The 14,908-nt window shown below is 39.4% G+C and overlaps 2 protein-coding genes and 1 long non-coding RNA gene across 3 annotated transcripts in view; 2 read left to right on the top strand and 1 right to left on the bottom strand.

Annotated features, from left to right (window-relative positions):
• Window positions 1–10,019, bottom strand: part of vps8 (VPS8 subunit of CORVET complex) — a 32,401-nt gene extending 22,382 nt beyond the window's left edge. Inside the window, exons 1-12 of the mRNA XM_024285208.2 lie at window positions 9,819–10,019; window positions 7,530–7,598; window positions 7,135–7,259; window positions 6,782–6,878; window positions 6,610–6,642; window positions 5,515–5,569; window positions 5,194–5,318; window positions 4,778–4,864; window positions 3,635–3,702; window positions 3,323–3,476; window positions 2,999–3,058; window positions 1,133–1,240 (exon numbers count right to left, since the gene is read on the bottom strand). Of these exons, the coding sequence (XP_024140976.1) occupies window positions 1,133–1,240; window positions 2,999–3,058; window positions 3,323–3,476; window positions 3,635–3,702; window positions 4,778–4,864; window positions 5,194–5,318; window positions 5,515–5,569; window positions 6,610–6,642; window positions 6,782–6,878; window positions 7,135–7,259; window positions 7,530–7,598; window positions 9,819–9,890 (1,053 nt within the window). The 5' untranslated portion in view covers window positions 9,891–10,019. The remainder of the gene's footprint in view (window positions 1–1,132; window positions 1,241–2,998; window positions 3,059–3,322; window positions 3,477–3,634; window positions 3,703–4,777; window positions 4,865–5,193; window positions 5,319–5,514; window positions 5,570–6,609; window positions 6,643–6,781; window positions 6,879–7,134; window positions 7,260–7,529; window positions 7,599–9,818) is intronic.
• Window positions 10,020–10,197: 178 nt separating this feature from the next.
• On the top strand, window positions 10,198–10,981 carry LOC112154340. Its single transcript, XR_002920631.2, has 2 exons — window positions 10,198–10,674; window positions 10,759–10,981. It is a non-coding gene; the product is annotated as an uncharacterized LOC112154340 (long non-coding RNA).
• Window positions 10,982–12,785: 1,804 nt separating this feature from the next.
• LOC112154348 (heterogeneous nuclear ribonucleoprotein A0-like) lies at window positions 12,786–14,908 on the top strand. The gene has a single exon (XM_024285226.2). It carries the CDS (start codon window positions 13,256–13,258, stop codon window positions 14,684–14,686), a length of 1,431 nt encoding a protein of 476 aa, XP_024140994.1. The 5' UTR covers window positions 12,786–13,255; the 3' UTR covers window positions 14,687–14,908.

Raw genomic sequence — 14,908 nt, 5'->3', positions numbered from 1 at the left:
CTCTCAAAATTGACCTAATTTTTTGTGCACTTTTCCCTCATTTGAAAAGGGCTGAGCATCCAAAAATAAAGACTGATTTACTCAGACTGTCACTTGAGATTATTTTTCCAATCTTTGTTTATTTTCCATTTGGTCAGTCAGCAGTTAATAGGTAAAAACCTTAAAACACACATTATAATAGCAATACATATTTACAAATTCAAATTCTATTACAGAATAGCAATAAACAACTTTAATCAATAATAATATATATAATTTTAAGTGCTTCAATTAATTAGCATTCTCCCTAATTTTACAGTGAATTCATGTACTTTAGTTTAATTACATTTAAATTTAACTTCATACATCAAATCCTGCTTTTTTTAAGAATTACTTTAAATTAACATTAGCAACAAGTAATTACATTGTTTGAAAACATCACATTATATATTTATCAAAGTTACACCGTACAGCAGCAGGTTAAACATTGAAGTGCATGAAAACGAAAATCCCAACGGTACCTGAAGTGTACACAAACAGCTGCGAACCGCGCGCCCAGTTCCAACAGCAAACAGGAAGTAAGTGATCGCTGACATTCTAGCGCTCAGACAAAGTCACTTCTTACCGGGTGGATCTCCTACAGATGGAGGATAAATGCTGACAGGTAGACATGCTTCACACACGAGCTACAGAGCCTGTATTTCACCGGTGCTTCTCCCGAATGAGCGCGTGCATCGCTATTAAAAGTCCGACGCAGCGCGCCCATCTGCACAATAGTTCCGGTGCGCGATTCGCACGCTCAGCGCAACAGCCTCTTCAAATGAAAATCTAATATCAATACTTGGTGAGAACCCATTGAGAATTGATCGTAGGACTAAATATCGCGATATATCACAATATCGATATTTTTACACACCCCTATTTAACATGATCATTCCAGAGTAGATTTCTTATTTTTTCAAAATCTACTCTGAAATGATCATGTTAACAACTGAAAAGTTACATTATGTTAAACATTTTGTGTTGAAGCGTCACCAACGACACCTCAGGAGTTAAAGGGTTAACAAGAAAACCAGATGTAGCTTTTAGAGAGGAAAATCATGGTGAAACATTTAACATTTTTTTGTGTGGTGATTTGAGACGAGTCGGGTACCAGGAGGAAATGGACAGTGTCTCCTTTACAGAAAGCCAGGATTGGGTTGACCATCTTCTGGACGGAAACGAAGTGCCAGGCCAGCTGGGGAACGTTGGACGGATCTGACTGATGAAACAAGGTAAAGAAGTAAGAGACAGAAACAGCTATAATGTGCAGTTGATAAATTATCAGGCAGGTTATTTCAACAGGTTTAGTTTCATAAAAAGTAGAGTTCTTGGTTCTGCATAAGGTGACGTGGTGATTATTCTTTTAGCTTTTTTTTGGAGAACAAAGACTGATTTGTCTGTGTTTCCCCACCCTTCCACACAATAAGTCATGCAGGGACGAATGAATGAGCAGTACAAAGTTTTCAATGATAACTGGTTTAGGAAATGTTTCACTTTATGTAGTATAGATACTGATTTAGATATTTTGTTATTAATATAGTTTATGTTTCTTCCAGCTTAATTTTTCATCAATTATTATCCCTAGAAATGTTATTTTGGACACCCTTTAATTCCAACAAAATGAATAATAGGTTTCCTGTTAGTATTGGCTTTTTTGTTACAGAATATTATGAATTTAGTTTTATTTAGATTTAGTGTTAACTTATGCAGATCAAACCAACTCTTAAATGTATTGAGTTCTCTTCCAGCTGCATTCAATGACTCTTCCAAATGGTCTCCACAGCAGAATAAGTTTGTATCATCTGCAAATAAGAGTTTTCTACAGAATTGAAACAGTATTGTTGATATAAAGAGCAAAGAGTAGTGGCCCCAAAACTGAACATTGTGGAACACCAATCTTTATTGACAATGTTTTTGATTTTACCTGGTTTATGTCAACATTCTGGTAGTGTCAAAAAATACAAAAAAAAAATAAAGTTTAACATGTTCAGGTTGAATTGTTTTAAGAATCTGTTCCTGGTTCAGTCACTTCCTTTAAAATATAATAAAAGTTGGACAATTAAGGTCATTTCAGTCAAAAAACAAAAGACTCTTTCACAAAGCTTTGTAGTTATACCTTAGCAACTTTTAGTGCTTATTCTCTTGTATAAAACATCACTCCCTCACAATGGTTAGACCATGTTAAAATAGCCTTCTTTTCTAGTAAAAAAAATAAAAATCTACCAAATAACTAATTTCCTGACTAAAATACCAAATATGTTGGCAGGAGGAAGACTCTGGCAACCCAGAGAACAACCCCTCACACAGGTGTTCCACAGGGTTCTGTTCTTGTCCTTTTTTTCTAGATCTATACCAGATCTCTGAGCTCCATCAAATCCTTGTTTTTCTCAAACATGTTCCAGTCTTTTCCATTATCTTCACTATTTCTGCCTCTCTAACAATCAGGCAGACAACTTTCTGACTCTGCTGTTTTTCACCAGCCCCTCCTGACACCCTGCAAAAATGTATGTTATAAACATGTCTTTATGTACATTGACTTAACTTAAAAATATTTTCACAGTAAAACGTGTCTTTACCTGCTGGTCCCACCAATTTTGAACAGATTAAAAAACTCTTCATGATTAAATCCACCTTGAATTTCCTTAAAACTGCTTTAGAGATAAAATCTATTAAGTATCTCTATCTTTTGGTTCAGAGATCACTTTTCTAGCTGCAGTGTTAATCATTTTTTTAAAGGATCAAGCTTTCCTCTCTGAAAGAAAATTAAAAAGATGGAAATGTCCTTGATGAAATTATGAAGTCTTGCATTAAAAACTGACTGAATGCAGAAATTTAATGAAAGATCTGCAAGAACACTCGAGGAATAATTAATGAATAGGTTAATAAAAACTAAGCAAGAGTTAGCAACTTTCATTGTTTTAAACTAAAACTTTTAGCGATGAAAGTTTGAAACAAAAATAAGAGATATAAAGACTACCTTGTTGTAAGGAAAAGTCATCCAAACGTTTAGTGTGGGTTTCAGTCCGATCACCAGAATCTGGAGGAGTCAGAAAGCAAAACTGTCATGAGTTTCACATGTAAGAAGTTTAACACAAAGGATTTCCTTCAAACACTGAGGAAACGGCAAGAGTAAGACTTCAGAAATGATCTATTTTAAAGCTTTTAGCATTAATCCAAAAGAGTTTTTTTGTTATTTTTGCATCATTTTTAATACATATTTTATACACATTGGAAGGAGTTCGCCCCTGAGCTGTGGGCGGGACAGTTGGGCAGTCGTGACCGAGGCTTTAGGTGTCCGTACCTTGGTGAGCGAGGCCATTGCCAGCAGAGAATACTGTGTGATGGGATGTTCCCTGTAATCTGGAGGAGAGCGCAGAGGTTCAATGCAGCACACTTCTCCTTTAGAGCCGCTGAAGAGGCATCTGGAGTCACATGAGCGCATCCCCATCAACCTCCTGAAACCAGGACAAACAAGCTCGAGAACTGAAGAGATCTTGCAGTGAATGCAGCCTAGCAAACCGTCTGAAAAGGGTGGATGTTTATAGGAGGGCTTGAAATTGACGGAGGGGGAAAAAGTTGTTCATAAAGGAGGAAATGTCATGGGAAAGCTAACCTGAAGGCCAGTTCAAACACAGATCCTCCACTGTCGTTGCAGACGGCCAGAGTCGGGTCATCGGTGAACTACGGACACGAGGACAGTGATTGAACTGAAACATCTTCCTCTAGATCAGGGACAGTGTCGAACTCAATCACACAAGGAGCCAAAATCCAAAACACACCTTAGGTCGCGGGCCGAACAGGATAAACATTTATTGAACACTCTAAAACTAAATTTTTAAACCCGTAACTTTTTTACATAATTATGAACTACATATATAGCATTAGCAGCAATAGTGCTAGTGTGAATGCTGTGACTGCTGAAGATGCTAGTGCTGATAGATGAAGATGCTGAAATTGATAGCTAAAGGTACTGAGGATAATAGCTGAAAAAGCTGAAGCCAATAGCCGGCAAAAATATAAGCTAAATGCCAAATTAGCCTAAAAAAACCCCAAAACAACTTAGGTTAGCCAAAACAGCTACCAGGTAGTTGAACAAATAGATAAGCCTTAAAATAGCCTAAAAAACTGGGGGAAAAAATCTAAATTAGCCAAAAAGGCTAGCATGAAGCTAAAATATTAGGTAAACTTCAAAATAGCCTAAAAAATCTTAGTAAATGCTAAAATAGTCCATAAAGCTAGCAGAATGCCAATTTTTAAAACTTTAAAACCGTAACTTTTTAACATAATTCTAAATAATAAAAAGGCAAGAATATTATTCCAGAATAAATCATCTTAAACCTTAAATAACTTTCAATATTTTACTCTCCATAAAATTATATTTTGTCAAAATTATACAAGTTAGAAATAATAAGATAACATCGGGTTATTAATAACAATAAAATAAAATTATCTGGAGGGCCGGATAGAACTACCGCTATGACACATAGGATCTAGACCTCTTTCCTGGCAGCTCTAGACTCGGCGTCCTTCTACCAAGATGGTTCGTGTGCCTTTAAAGCTTATGTTTTTTATTTTAGTGCTATAGCTGCAAAGGATTGTGGGTGTAATAATCCCACCCAGTGTCTCTTTAGCCAAAGCAGAAGCTCCTTCTCTTTTTAATTTGCTAAACTTGAAGTCCCTCAAAAGGTACGAAGCTCAGAAATCAACAAACACCATTTTTTGTAATTTCTTGAGACTTGTCTGTTGTTTGAAGAACCTTAATGTGAAGTATGGCCGTTCCTGGAGGATGAGCATCAGTGATGGTCCTTAGAAGCTTCCCATTGGCCAGATCCCACATGGTAATCTAGATCAGACAAATAGGATCTGATCATTACATCAATAAAATCTGACAAGGTGAAGTGGAGAAAACATACAGAGATTCTTCATAAGTGCTGATGAACCATGTCAGAGATTTCAAACTACATGTACATGAAATCCTTAAGCAGAAAAATATATCATCACTGGATATTCTATGTGAAGACGCTACATGCTCCATTTAGGAGTGTGGAGGAGGAGAGAGGATCTGCTCTCCACACCAACGCAGATCAGGCTTCATAGAAGAGGAGCCAAACAGATGAAGTTTTCTGAGCGTCACATGACCTGTAGCTTATGTTGGTTCCAGACATGGCTCACCTGTCCTTTAGCGAACCCACAGAGGAGGCGGGAGCAGTTGTGGTTGATGCTGAGAGCAGAGACGGCTCCAAACTCAGCTCCGGTCGCCTTGGAGCCCAGACACAAGCGCAGAGCCTGGTTGGTATCTGAAAGAAACATGAATGACATCACAGATACAGAAAAATGATCAAGTAATGCATAAAAATGTAGTACAAGGTTAGCCTCAACACAAAAGGGGTTTATACAAATATACTCCTCGCATGTCAGAAGATTCACAATCTCCTGTTGTTACAGGAAAATGTCAAATTTTTGACATTTAACTGAAAATCTGTAGGAACTCACCGAAGACAAACGCCAGTCCATGAGATGTCCCTACAGCAATCAGGCTGTTCATGGTCTGCACACAAAAACACAAAAGTATAAAACGGTTTCAACAAAACGCTGGAAGACAGTTTACTTTGGCTTTGAGAAGCTCAAAGTGGGCCGGACCAGTAACATAAAAACAAAACAACCTAACTTGTTATGTGTAGCTTTGTTTATGTTTGTTTTTTTCTCAGTTAGAAAAGTGCCTCAAACAACCAAGTAGCCTAATCACTCATAATGTTCAGTGTTGTTTTTTACCCAGATGTGCTTGTAAAGAAATGCTGTACCTGTTTGGCTTTTCCTTTACTCCCCTAGTGGCGGAATTGCACATAACGGTTGTTTCGTTAAAGAACCATAACTGGCGATAGGAATGGAATACAAACGTACTTTTTTTCCCAACATCCTGTTAATTTTTTCTCTTCACAACTGGGCCGGACTATACTATCTGGTGGGCAGGATTTGGCCCAGGAGTCATTCGTTTGACACCTGTGGCCTGTATCATGCTTTTCTTAAGCCTTTCAGAGAGAAAAATATCCATAAATATGATCATGTGTTGCCTTTGGGACACTAAAGAACAATGTTTTTTTAAATGAAATGAGTTATTTTTGTTAACCATTTTCCTATCCAGAAGTAAGATGACTATCTCGGCTTTTGCTCTTTGTGGGTGGTTCCCATTTCATAACATCATCCTAGAGCCGTCCTCGGCGGCGTGTCTGCGTTTTACCCACAAAAACAACATCCCAACTTTTGGAAAGATGGATGTGCTCAGAAAATGTTGCCGATCACTGCTATAGCTTGGTAGAGAAATACTGTTTGTTAGCCTGGGGGCGGAGCCAGCAGCACAGACTCTTCCTGAAAGGGGCTGTTCCTCACTTTGTGACATCACAGTGAAGACCTGCTTGTTTTTGAGGGTTGAGAGGGGCTGGTGTTCAGAAGAACACTCAGGAACGCGTTAATGGATCAAGATACTGCTCAGAGAAAGGACTGCTAGTGACAGAGAACCCATCCATCCTTCCAAAATGACAAGACCATGGAGATGAAGTAATCACAAATTCACATCAAGCTCGCACTCACCACGGCAGTCGGCAGGCCGGCGTCCACTTTGTCCTGACAGGAAACAAACAAAAAGTTCTTCTTGTAATCTTCTGAGCATGTTTATATAGAGGTTTGTCCTACTGATTCATTTCAAATAGGATTAAGTGAAAGCAGTGAGGAAAAGAATTGTGAGTTTGTGTTTCCGTCTTACAGCGGCGGCCACAATCTGAGCAGAGATGCCCTTCAGGAGGCTGAGACGGAGGACGGAGCCGCTGGCCGCCACACTGGCATCCTGAGCCCTCTTCCTCCTGCGAACAGACCCAAATACACCACCAGCTGTATATTTGTCTTCATTTTTTAGGCCAGGATTATTTTTACAAAACCATGTTTCTCCTCTATAGAAATCCTAAATCTGTTCAAAAACGACATTTATTTTCACCATGAGTGATAAGCCCCTCCCACACTACAATCCACACTCCTGAATCTGAAGTTTTAATTATCTGGAATCCCCTGAATCGACCATAATCCTGTCTGTAGAACTCAAGGCCGTCCACACGCCGGTACCGTTTGGGGTGGGCTGGGTCTCCGCTGTCGGAGCTGGCGAGGGAGGAGGTGTCATAGGAGTGGGCGTCCATGTTGTCTGTGTTCATGGTGTCCTCCAAAATAAAAGCCTCCTCGCCCTCCTCCACCTGCAGCACGAGGAAAGAAGGGAATTTCAGGAGCATCCAACCGATCAGTGGATCTGGGGGCCTGTGGGGGCGGGATTACTAGCGCTGACGGACGTGGGGCAGCACCACCCATTTCAAAGTAAAATTTAAGACTTTTTCACAAAAACAAAGAGTGAATTCACATTAAATACAGATGAGATATTTCAGTGTTTGAGGATTGGTTGCAAATTAATCTGAGTTCTCCAAAATAAACAGGAAAAGCAAAAAAAAAAAAGCAACTTGGTACCCCACCTGACTGAGGATACTCTCCAGCGTGGGGGGCGTGTCCACCTGGGGAATGTCAAACTCCTTATCATCAATCTGAGGAGACATAAAGAATGAGACTCATGGTCAGATACGGTAAGGAGGGCTGCACACTATGAGGGAAAACTTACAATATTAGTGATCAATATCGCATTGAAAATATGACTTTATATGTACAAAAAGCAAAAAAGAAAAGTTGTTTTACCTGAGATAATGTTAGTGTGAATGCTTTATGCTAAAAGTAGTCGTTGAAGATGCTGAAACATTTTGCTGAAATGGTGATGCAATTGACTTTAATTGCTGAAAATGCAAAAGCTATTAGCAAAATGTTAAAAGTGCTAGGAGACTGGAAATTTCACTAAAGAACGACAAAAGAATGCTGAAGTTTACCTAAATTTCAGAAAAAAAATGGTAGTAAAATTGTTTAAACATGGCAATTTTGCAAAAATATCTTGTGTGTTGCTTAAATATGAGCTGAACTGCAAACCTCAGTAGATTCCAAATTAGTCAAAAAAGTTAGCTCGTTGCTAAAATACTAGCTAAACTCCAAAATGGCCTAAAATTCCTCAGTAAACTAAATTGGTCAAAAATTTTAGCATGTTGCTAGAATAGAAGCTGAACACTAAATTAGCCCAAGAAAACCTCAGTAAATAACAAATTAGCCAAAAATGTTAGCATGTTGCTAAAATATTAGCTGAACTCCAAAATAGCCAAACATTCCTCAGTAAACTAATTTAGTCAAAAACATTGAAATGTAGCTGAAATATTAGCTAAACTCTAAATTAGCCAATAAAAACCCAAGTAAATAACAAATTAGCCAAATATGTTAGCATGTTGCTTAAATACTAGCTAAACTTCAAAACAGCCAAAAATTCCTCAGTAAACTAAATTAGTCAAAAAGTTAGCATGTTGATTCCAAATTAGCATTAAGAACAACCTCAGAAGATGGCAAATTAGCCAAAAAAAAAGCTAGTTTGTTGCTTAAATACTAGTCAAACTCCAAAACAGCCAAAAGTTTCTGAGTAAACTAAATTAGCCAAAAACGCTAGCGTGTTGCTAAAATATTAGTTAATCTCCAGTTTTTGTGAAAATTACTATAAAAGATAAAAACATAGCCCGTATATTTAAAGGCTTTTTGCTAATCTTCTTAAAATTTTAAAATTTGAAGACTTTCCCATTCATCTCCTATGGGGCATATTTTACTCAATATTTCAAAAACCATAAAATGTATGAATACCAAAAATACAAGCAGTGATGTTCTAAACAAGCCAAACGTTTTGATACAAAGATTACTGAAATCGCTGAAAGTCTAGGAACTCGCGGTCAGCCCCACTAATTTTCTATGTAACAAATATGATCATTTTCAAACTTCATTTTTTCCATCTATATAGATGGATAGCTTTATTTGTCATTGTCAATTAAATTATAAGTGCTTCCTGGTCAGTGCAACACTCATACTTTACAACAACCCGTGGTAAAAACTTGCAACTAAATTAATGAATAATACATAAAAAGTGCTGGTAAGTAAAACCTGGAAATTAAAGCAATTTTTGCTAAATAAAAAAGGGATACTCAAAAGGTATTAAAATTGTTAAAAACCAGAGAAAAATAATAATAAATATGAAAAAACATTCACTGTGTCACAGTTCGCTCCCAATCTGTATACGACAATTGAATAATAGAAACATTCAGAGTTGCAATTTTAAGCTTAATGTTCTGTATTTATGTCCTCCATCATCGGAAAAAATGACATGTTAAAAACACCAAAAACTGGATATTAATCTAAGCAGGTTTTTAAAAATAATTTACAAAAAGTCAAAGAGTTAATCTGAGGTTTTTGCATGCAGTATTTATTCTTTTATCACTACGTTTCTAATTTGTCTCTCTTTAGATGATGTGCTGCAGCACTGCAGACAAACAGGTGATGCTTCACTTTGTACTAAACATCTGTCAATCCAGTTTCAGTTATAGAAATTAGATTTTGTGCTAATGTTTAAACAAATTGTTACAGAATAAATAGTGAGAGAAGCTTGTGAGGTATACAGTAAACATATACTTCTGTTCAGAAAAACAAATATTTTTGATGTTTATTCATTCATTCTTCATTTAACAACCATCTTTCAGATACAGCAGAGCTGAAATAAAGAGGCGCAGGTGCATTGATGGTGTATTTTGAGGTGGAGAGCTGCGGCTTCTTCCTGTTTACATCTTTTAGGGCGCGCGCGCGAGGGGGGTTCTAACCTGCCGCAAGGCTCAAGTCACTGCCGGAGAACTTACCGCCTCCTCCTCCATCAGGTGGAGCTGTGAAGAAGAGGAGAAGAGGCTGTTCGGGTCTGGAGACTCTGCCATGACAGACGAGTGTCGCTTTTTCCGGGCCACCCGTGTTTGTGTACTCTGATTTTCCGGATGTGACGTCAAAGTGCAGTTCTGGCGGTGTCGCCTTGGCGCCACAGCGCCATCTAATGTACTGGAGTGTGGGAAAGGAAAAAATAGAATTTAAGCAAAAGTTAAAAATTAAAAAAGGAAATATAGAGACAATCTTTTTGACAGTGTTTAGTTAAGAAAGCCATAAAATTAAATGTAAAGAATTGAAATGAAACATTTAAAATCTGTTCAACAAATTTCCAAAAACTGCATAAACATGGTTGCAAAAATTGAGCCAGAATTTGGCTGTAAATAAACCAAGAACATTCAAATTCTCAGATCAATAATCACTAAATCAAACCAAACTTTGTTTATAGAGCCCTTTTCATACATTTGATGCACAAAAGATGTTGCATACTTACATTTGTAACTTAAAAAAACAAAAGCAAAAATATGGTGTTAAATTTCCATCAAAAGTCTCTCACGAGCATATATCAAACTCCACGCACGCAATGTACTCCACACACAAGGAGCGTTCCATGGGCGCAGGACCCTTACGGCAAGCCAATAGGGTCAACACTTACCTGAAGTCCTGTGCTCACTCTTAGCTCTGCATGGCTAAACCACAGCACACGCCAAATCTGCATTTAAGCAACACTGTTAGTTTGTCATCCTCAAATTCTGAGCAGCTTCTCTGTATAAACATCCTAACCTGCGACTGCAACCGTCTGAGCCTTTTATCATCATCTGCAGCGTCTTCAGCTCCAAGGTCAGATTTTCAGCAGTCACGTTTCCTGTAGAAAACGCTGTTCTACTAGTGTTTGACATGTCCTGCATTTGGTTCTCATTGCAGATCTAAAGGCCTGCTTCTGGAAGGAACGGTGGGAATCGATTCAGGGCTAAATGAAGCTGACCTTTCTGTCTCCTGGTCTGAAGGAGCCTCACTTCGTACCTAAATGTTCTGTCCACCGTTTGTGGTGTTCTTTTTTGACCTCTGTGCTGCCCACTCTGTTAGACTCGCTGAAACCTGGCCCAGTCGGGGGCTCCGTCTCAGAACAGCGGTTCCCAAACCCTCCCACCTCCAGCAGTGAAGCCTCATATCAGAGCAATCTGTCAAAAGGCCTTTAGAGTGTAACTGTAAATGTCTGAATGCTCTCAGCATCAGGTTATGTCTTTCCTTCTTCCCGTCTGCAGTTTGGGAACCTCTGCTCTGTTCCGCTCCACCTGTAGCTGCTCTTCCTGTAACTGAAACAATAAAAATGTAAGACGATGTTTGAAGGAGAGACTCACATTAAAGATCTTAATTCCACTGACTCGGCCTCATGGTTTTTGTTTCACTTCCTGACCTGATGTGGCTGAAATGTTTGTTCTTGCAGGTTCAGGCAGCTGTAATGGTAACTGCATGATGGAAAAAGATGTTTACTTCTTTAAAAATATGATATTTTGCAATGTTGACTTAAATTCTGGACCATCCTCTTGCTGTTTCTGAAGACATATCCCATCTTTATTTCTAAAATGTAATTCTAACAATGTTCAGAGATTATATTTATAATTGAGTTAACAGAAAATCAGATGTTTCCAGTGGATTTGATGGTTTATCAGCTGACCAGATCTACCTGATCTGATTGATTTCAGGGTTTACAGAAGACAAAATGTCCCAAAGTAAAACCTGATTGTTTGACATCTACACCCCCGACTGTGTCTGCAAAGCGCCCAGCGGCTTTATTTGATCTTGGAATAGTTTTCAGTCATTTGCTGTCTCATTTCCTGCTGAAGCTCATTCTAGTATTCATGTCATCCTGCTGTACGTTGACATTTGATTTTAGAATTAGATCTGGATGGACCCTGATTCTGTTCCTGCTGTTCTGTACTGCCACCTTCTGGTAGAAGAACGTTTTAGCTGTTCAGAATATTGATCTAAAATATGTGCATTTAACATGTAATATCAGAGGGGTTTGAGGAGCTCAATCAATGGCATGTTGGGGTTTTTATTTGTCTGCATGTGGATGTGGAGCAGGGAGCTCTGTGACCCGACCAGTGAACTTTCTACCTCACAAATATGATCTTTTTCAAATGTCATTTTCTCATCTGCCCTTAGACGGCCCATCTGTTTGTTCATATTTGTAAATAAAGTTCTAAAACGGATCACAGGTGAATGCAACAGTGAGACTGCACAGTGGAAAAAGCAGGAGGAGAAGGAACTGGACGAAGCAGGAGCAGATTTCAAAGGTTTATTTGAACGGAATAAAGGAACACAACCGACAGTAGTTTTAGTACAAACTCAGAGCTGGAAAACACAACACTTAAAATACAACTGGCCCTAAAACTGATCACAACAATATAAAAGGGGAAAACTGCAAGTAAAAGGACACACTGAAGAACAGCTCGAGAAATGACATCTAAAACTACTGTTTGGTAAACTCTGAAAGGCCCCGGATTAAAAGGACTTAAAAATAGTTAATAAATTAGAGACACATTAAAACACAATAACAGTCAAGTAAAAATGCCGTGGTATAAAAAATATATTGGTGTAAAATAGTGGTAGATTAAAAGCACAACCAACTCCTACTGGAAACAGATGAAGAACATGTGAAAAAAGTCCATCAGAACATGAAGAAAAGAGGATCCAAGTGCAAACACTCACAGTCTATAACGAGACCTTCCTCCATCACTGCTCCACACAGCTGGAGCTTCATCACCACACGAGCTTCTAAAAACATTTGCATTCAAACACAGGTGATGACTACAAATACAAAATGCTAAAATTGTCTTCAAATGATTGAAACCCGCTCACATGCAGTTCAGTGTTACACATGACATCCGGTCCGGAGGGTTCGGGTTTACGACAGCAGAACCGATCCTGAGAAAAATCCTCTTTAAAATGCTCCAGAAGATGAACAGGATCAGCGCTGGATTGCTGCTGACAGTTGATGACAGTTCATGTTTAGCAGCTGCTGATCAACACACGGCCGCATTCCCGCGGGAACTCATCAAAGAACGTTTGACTGGCAGCCGGACACACGAATGGGCGGCGATTTCAGGAAGGGGGGCTGCGCATTACGTCATTGGTGCAAAGGCGTTTTCTGGGTCCTAGTGCCCTACAAGTTAAAACTCCCAGGTTACACTAATAAAGCGTCAGCTTGTATGACGTCATATTTCCTCACAAGACCTGCAGTCACATGACGTGATATGTCCTGACAAGTAGTCACATGATGTCAAATGATGTCATTTGGCCCCATATGTCGCTCCTTCGAAAATCCTTTAACAGAACCACTTTGCAACATTCTTGAGATTGCTTCTCTAGCGACCCAAGACCGCAAAAACCAAAAGACCCAAGATCCAAAAACCAAATGACCCAAGACCTTAAAAACCAACAACCCAACAACCCAACAACCCAAAAACCCAGCAACCCCAAAATGACTGGAATTCCCAACAAGCTTTTCGTGGGCGGACTCAGTGCAAACACAGACGACGACGGCCTGCGCCAGCACTTCGAGCGCTTTGGCGAACTTATAGACCATGTCGTCATCAAACACAAGGTTCAGAGCAGATCTCGCTGCTTTGGCTTTGTGACCTATGCCAAACCAGAGCAGGCCGACGCAGCCATGGCTGCAATACCACACACAGTAGACGGGACCGCAGTGGAAGTTAAACGGGCTGTTGCAAAAGAAAAATCTAAAGAGCCCGAATCTTTTGCCCGTGCCATGGAGAAGAAAATCTTTGTTGGTGGCTTGAAGAACGACATCTTCGAGTTTCAACTCACTGAATACTTCTCTCAGTATGGTCAAGTCGAGAAGTCTGAAATCATGGTAGATTTGGAGACCCGACAGAACCGGGGATTTGGCTTTGTGCACTTCACAAATGCCTCAGCAGCAGACAAAGCTGCGCTTGTGAAGTTCCACACAGTCAATGGACACCAAGTTGAAGTAAAGAAAGCTTTGACTAAGAAAGAGATAAAGGGAGAAGGTAGACCAACCCAGAAAGTCATAGGGGGAAACCAAAATGACTACACTGGCAGAGATTATCCACAAAATAACAGTAACGGGGCATACGGCGGCTCATATGGAGCCGGGTATTCCCACCAGGGAAACCGTGACTCTGGAAATGGATTTAATGATAACGAGGGATACGGCAGTTCACACACAGTCAACGTGAACACGACGGAAGTTAAACAGGCTTATGAAAAACCGCAATGTAACAAGCCTGAACCTCTTGCCAATGCCATGGGGAGGAAAATATTTGTTGGTGGCTTGAAGAACGACATCTTTGAGTTCCACCTCACCCAGTATTTCTCTCAGTATGGTCAAGTCGAGAAGTCTGAAATCATGTTAGACATGGTGACCGGCAGGAACCGAGGATTTGGCTTTGTGCACTTCACAAATCCCTCAGCAGCAGACAAAGCTGCACTTGTGAAGTTCCACAAAGTCAATGCACACAGAGTTGAAGTGAAGAAAGCTTTAACTAAGCAAGAGATGCAGGGAGAAGATGCAACAACACAGAGAGTCATGGGGGGAAATCAAAATGGTTACCGCGGCTCTCACGGAGCCGGGTATTACGACCAGGGAAGCTCTTATGGTGGATACACTAGTTATGGAAATGACGCCAGATTTTATGATAACGGGGGATACAGCGGCACATACACATGTGGCCATTGTGGTCATGAAAATCTTTCTGGAGGCTGGAATGTCTACAATGGCTACGGACAGTCCTACTCTGGCTATGGCCCAAACAATAGTTATTTCGGCGGCCAGAGCACTGCTCCTTACACTGGGGGCTGGTAGACCCTCGGGACCCTTCTGTTATGAACCCACACAAGGAGAGTGTGGTTGTTTTTTAGAGTTAGAATATATGTTTATTTTTATTATTAGCTTATTAGTAGGACTTCTTTTTATTAGCTTATTTGTAGGACTTCTTTTTATTAGCTTATTATTAGGACTTCTTTTTATTAGCCTATTTGTAGGAATGTTTACATTGTTTATTCTGTTATACCTTATATTGTGAAT

Source organism: Oryzias melastigma, linkage group LG19, assembly GCF_002922805.2.
Source record: "Oryzias melastigma strain HK-1 linkage group LG19, ASM292280v2, whole genome shotgun sequence".
NCBI classification, from domain to species: Eukaryota; Metazoa; Chordata; class Actinopteri; order Beloniformes; family Adrianichthyidae; genus Oryzias; species Oryzias melastigma.
The sequence above is the reverse complement of the archived record's forward strand: the minus strand, read 5'-3'. Positions and strand labels throughout refer to the sequence as shown.

Coding starts and splice junctions, on each gene's coding strand:
- LOC112154348 (XM_024285226.2), top strand. CDS start 13,256: ATGACCCAAGACCTTAAAAACCAACAACCCAACAACCCAACAACCCAA.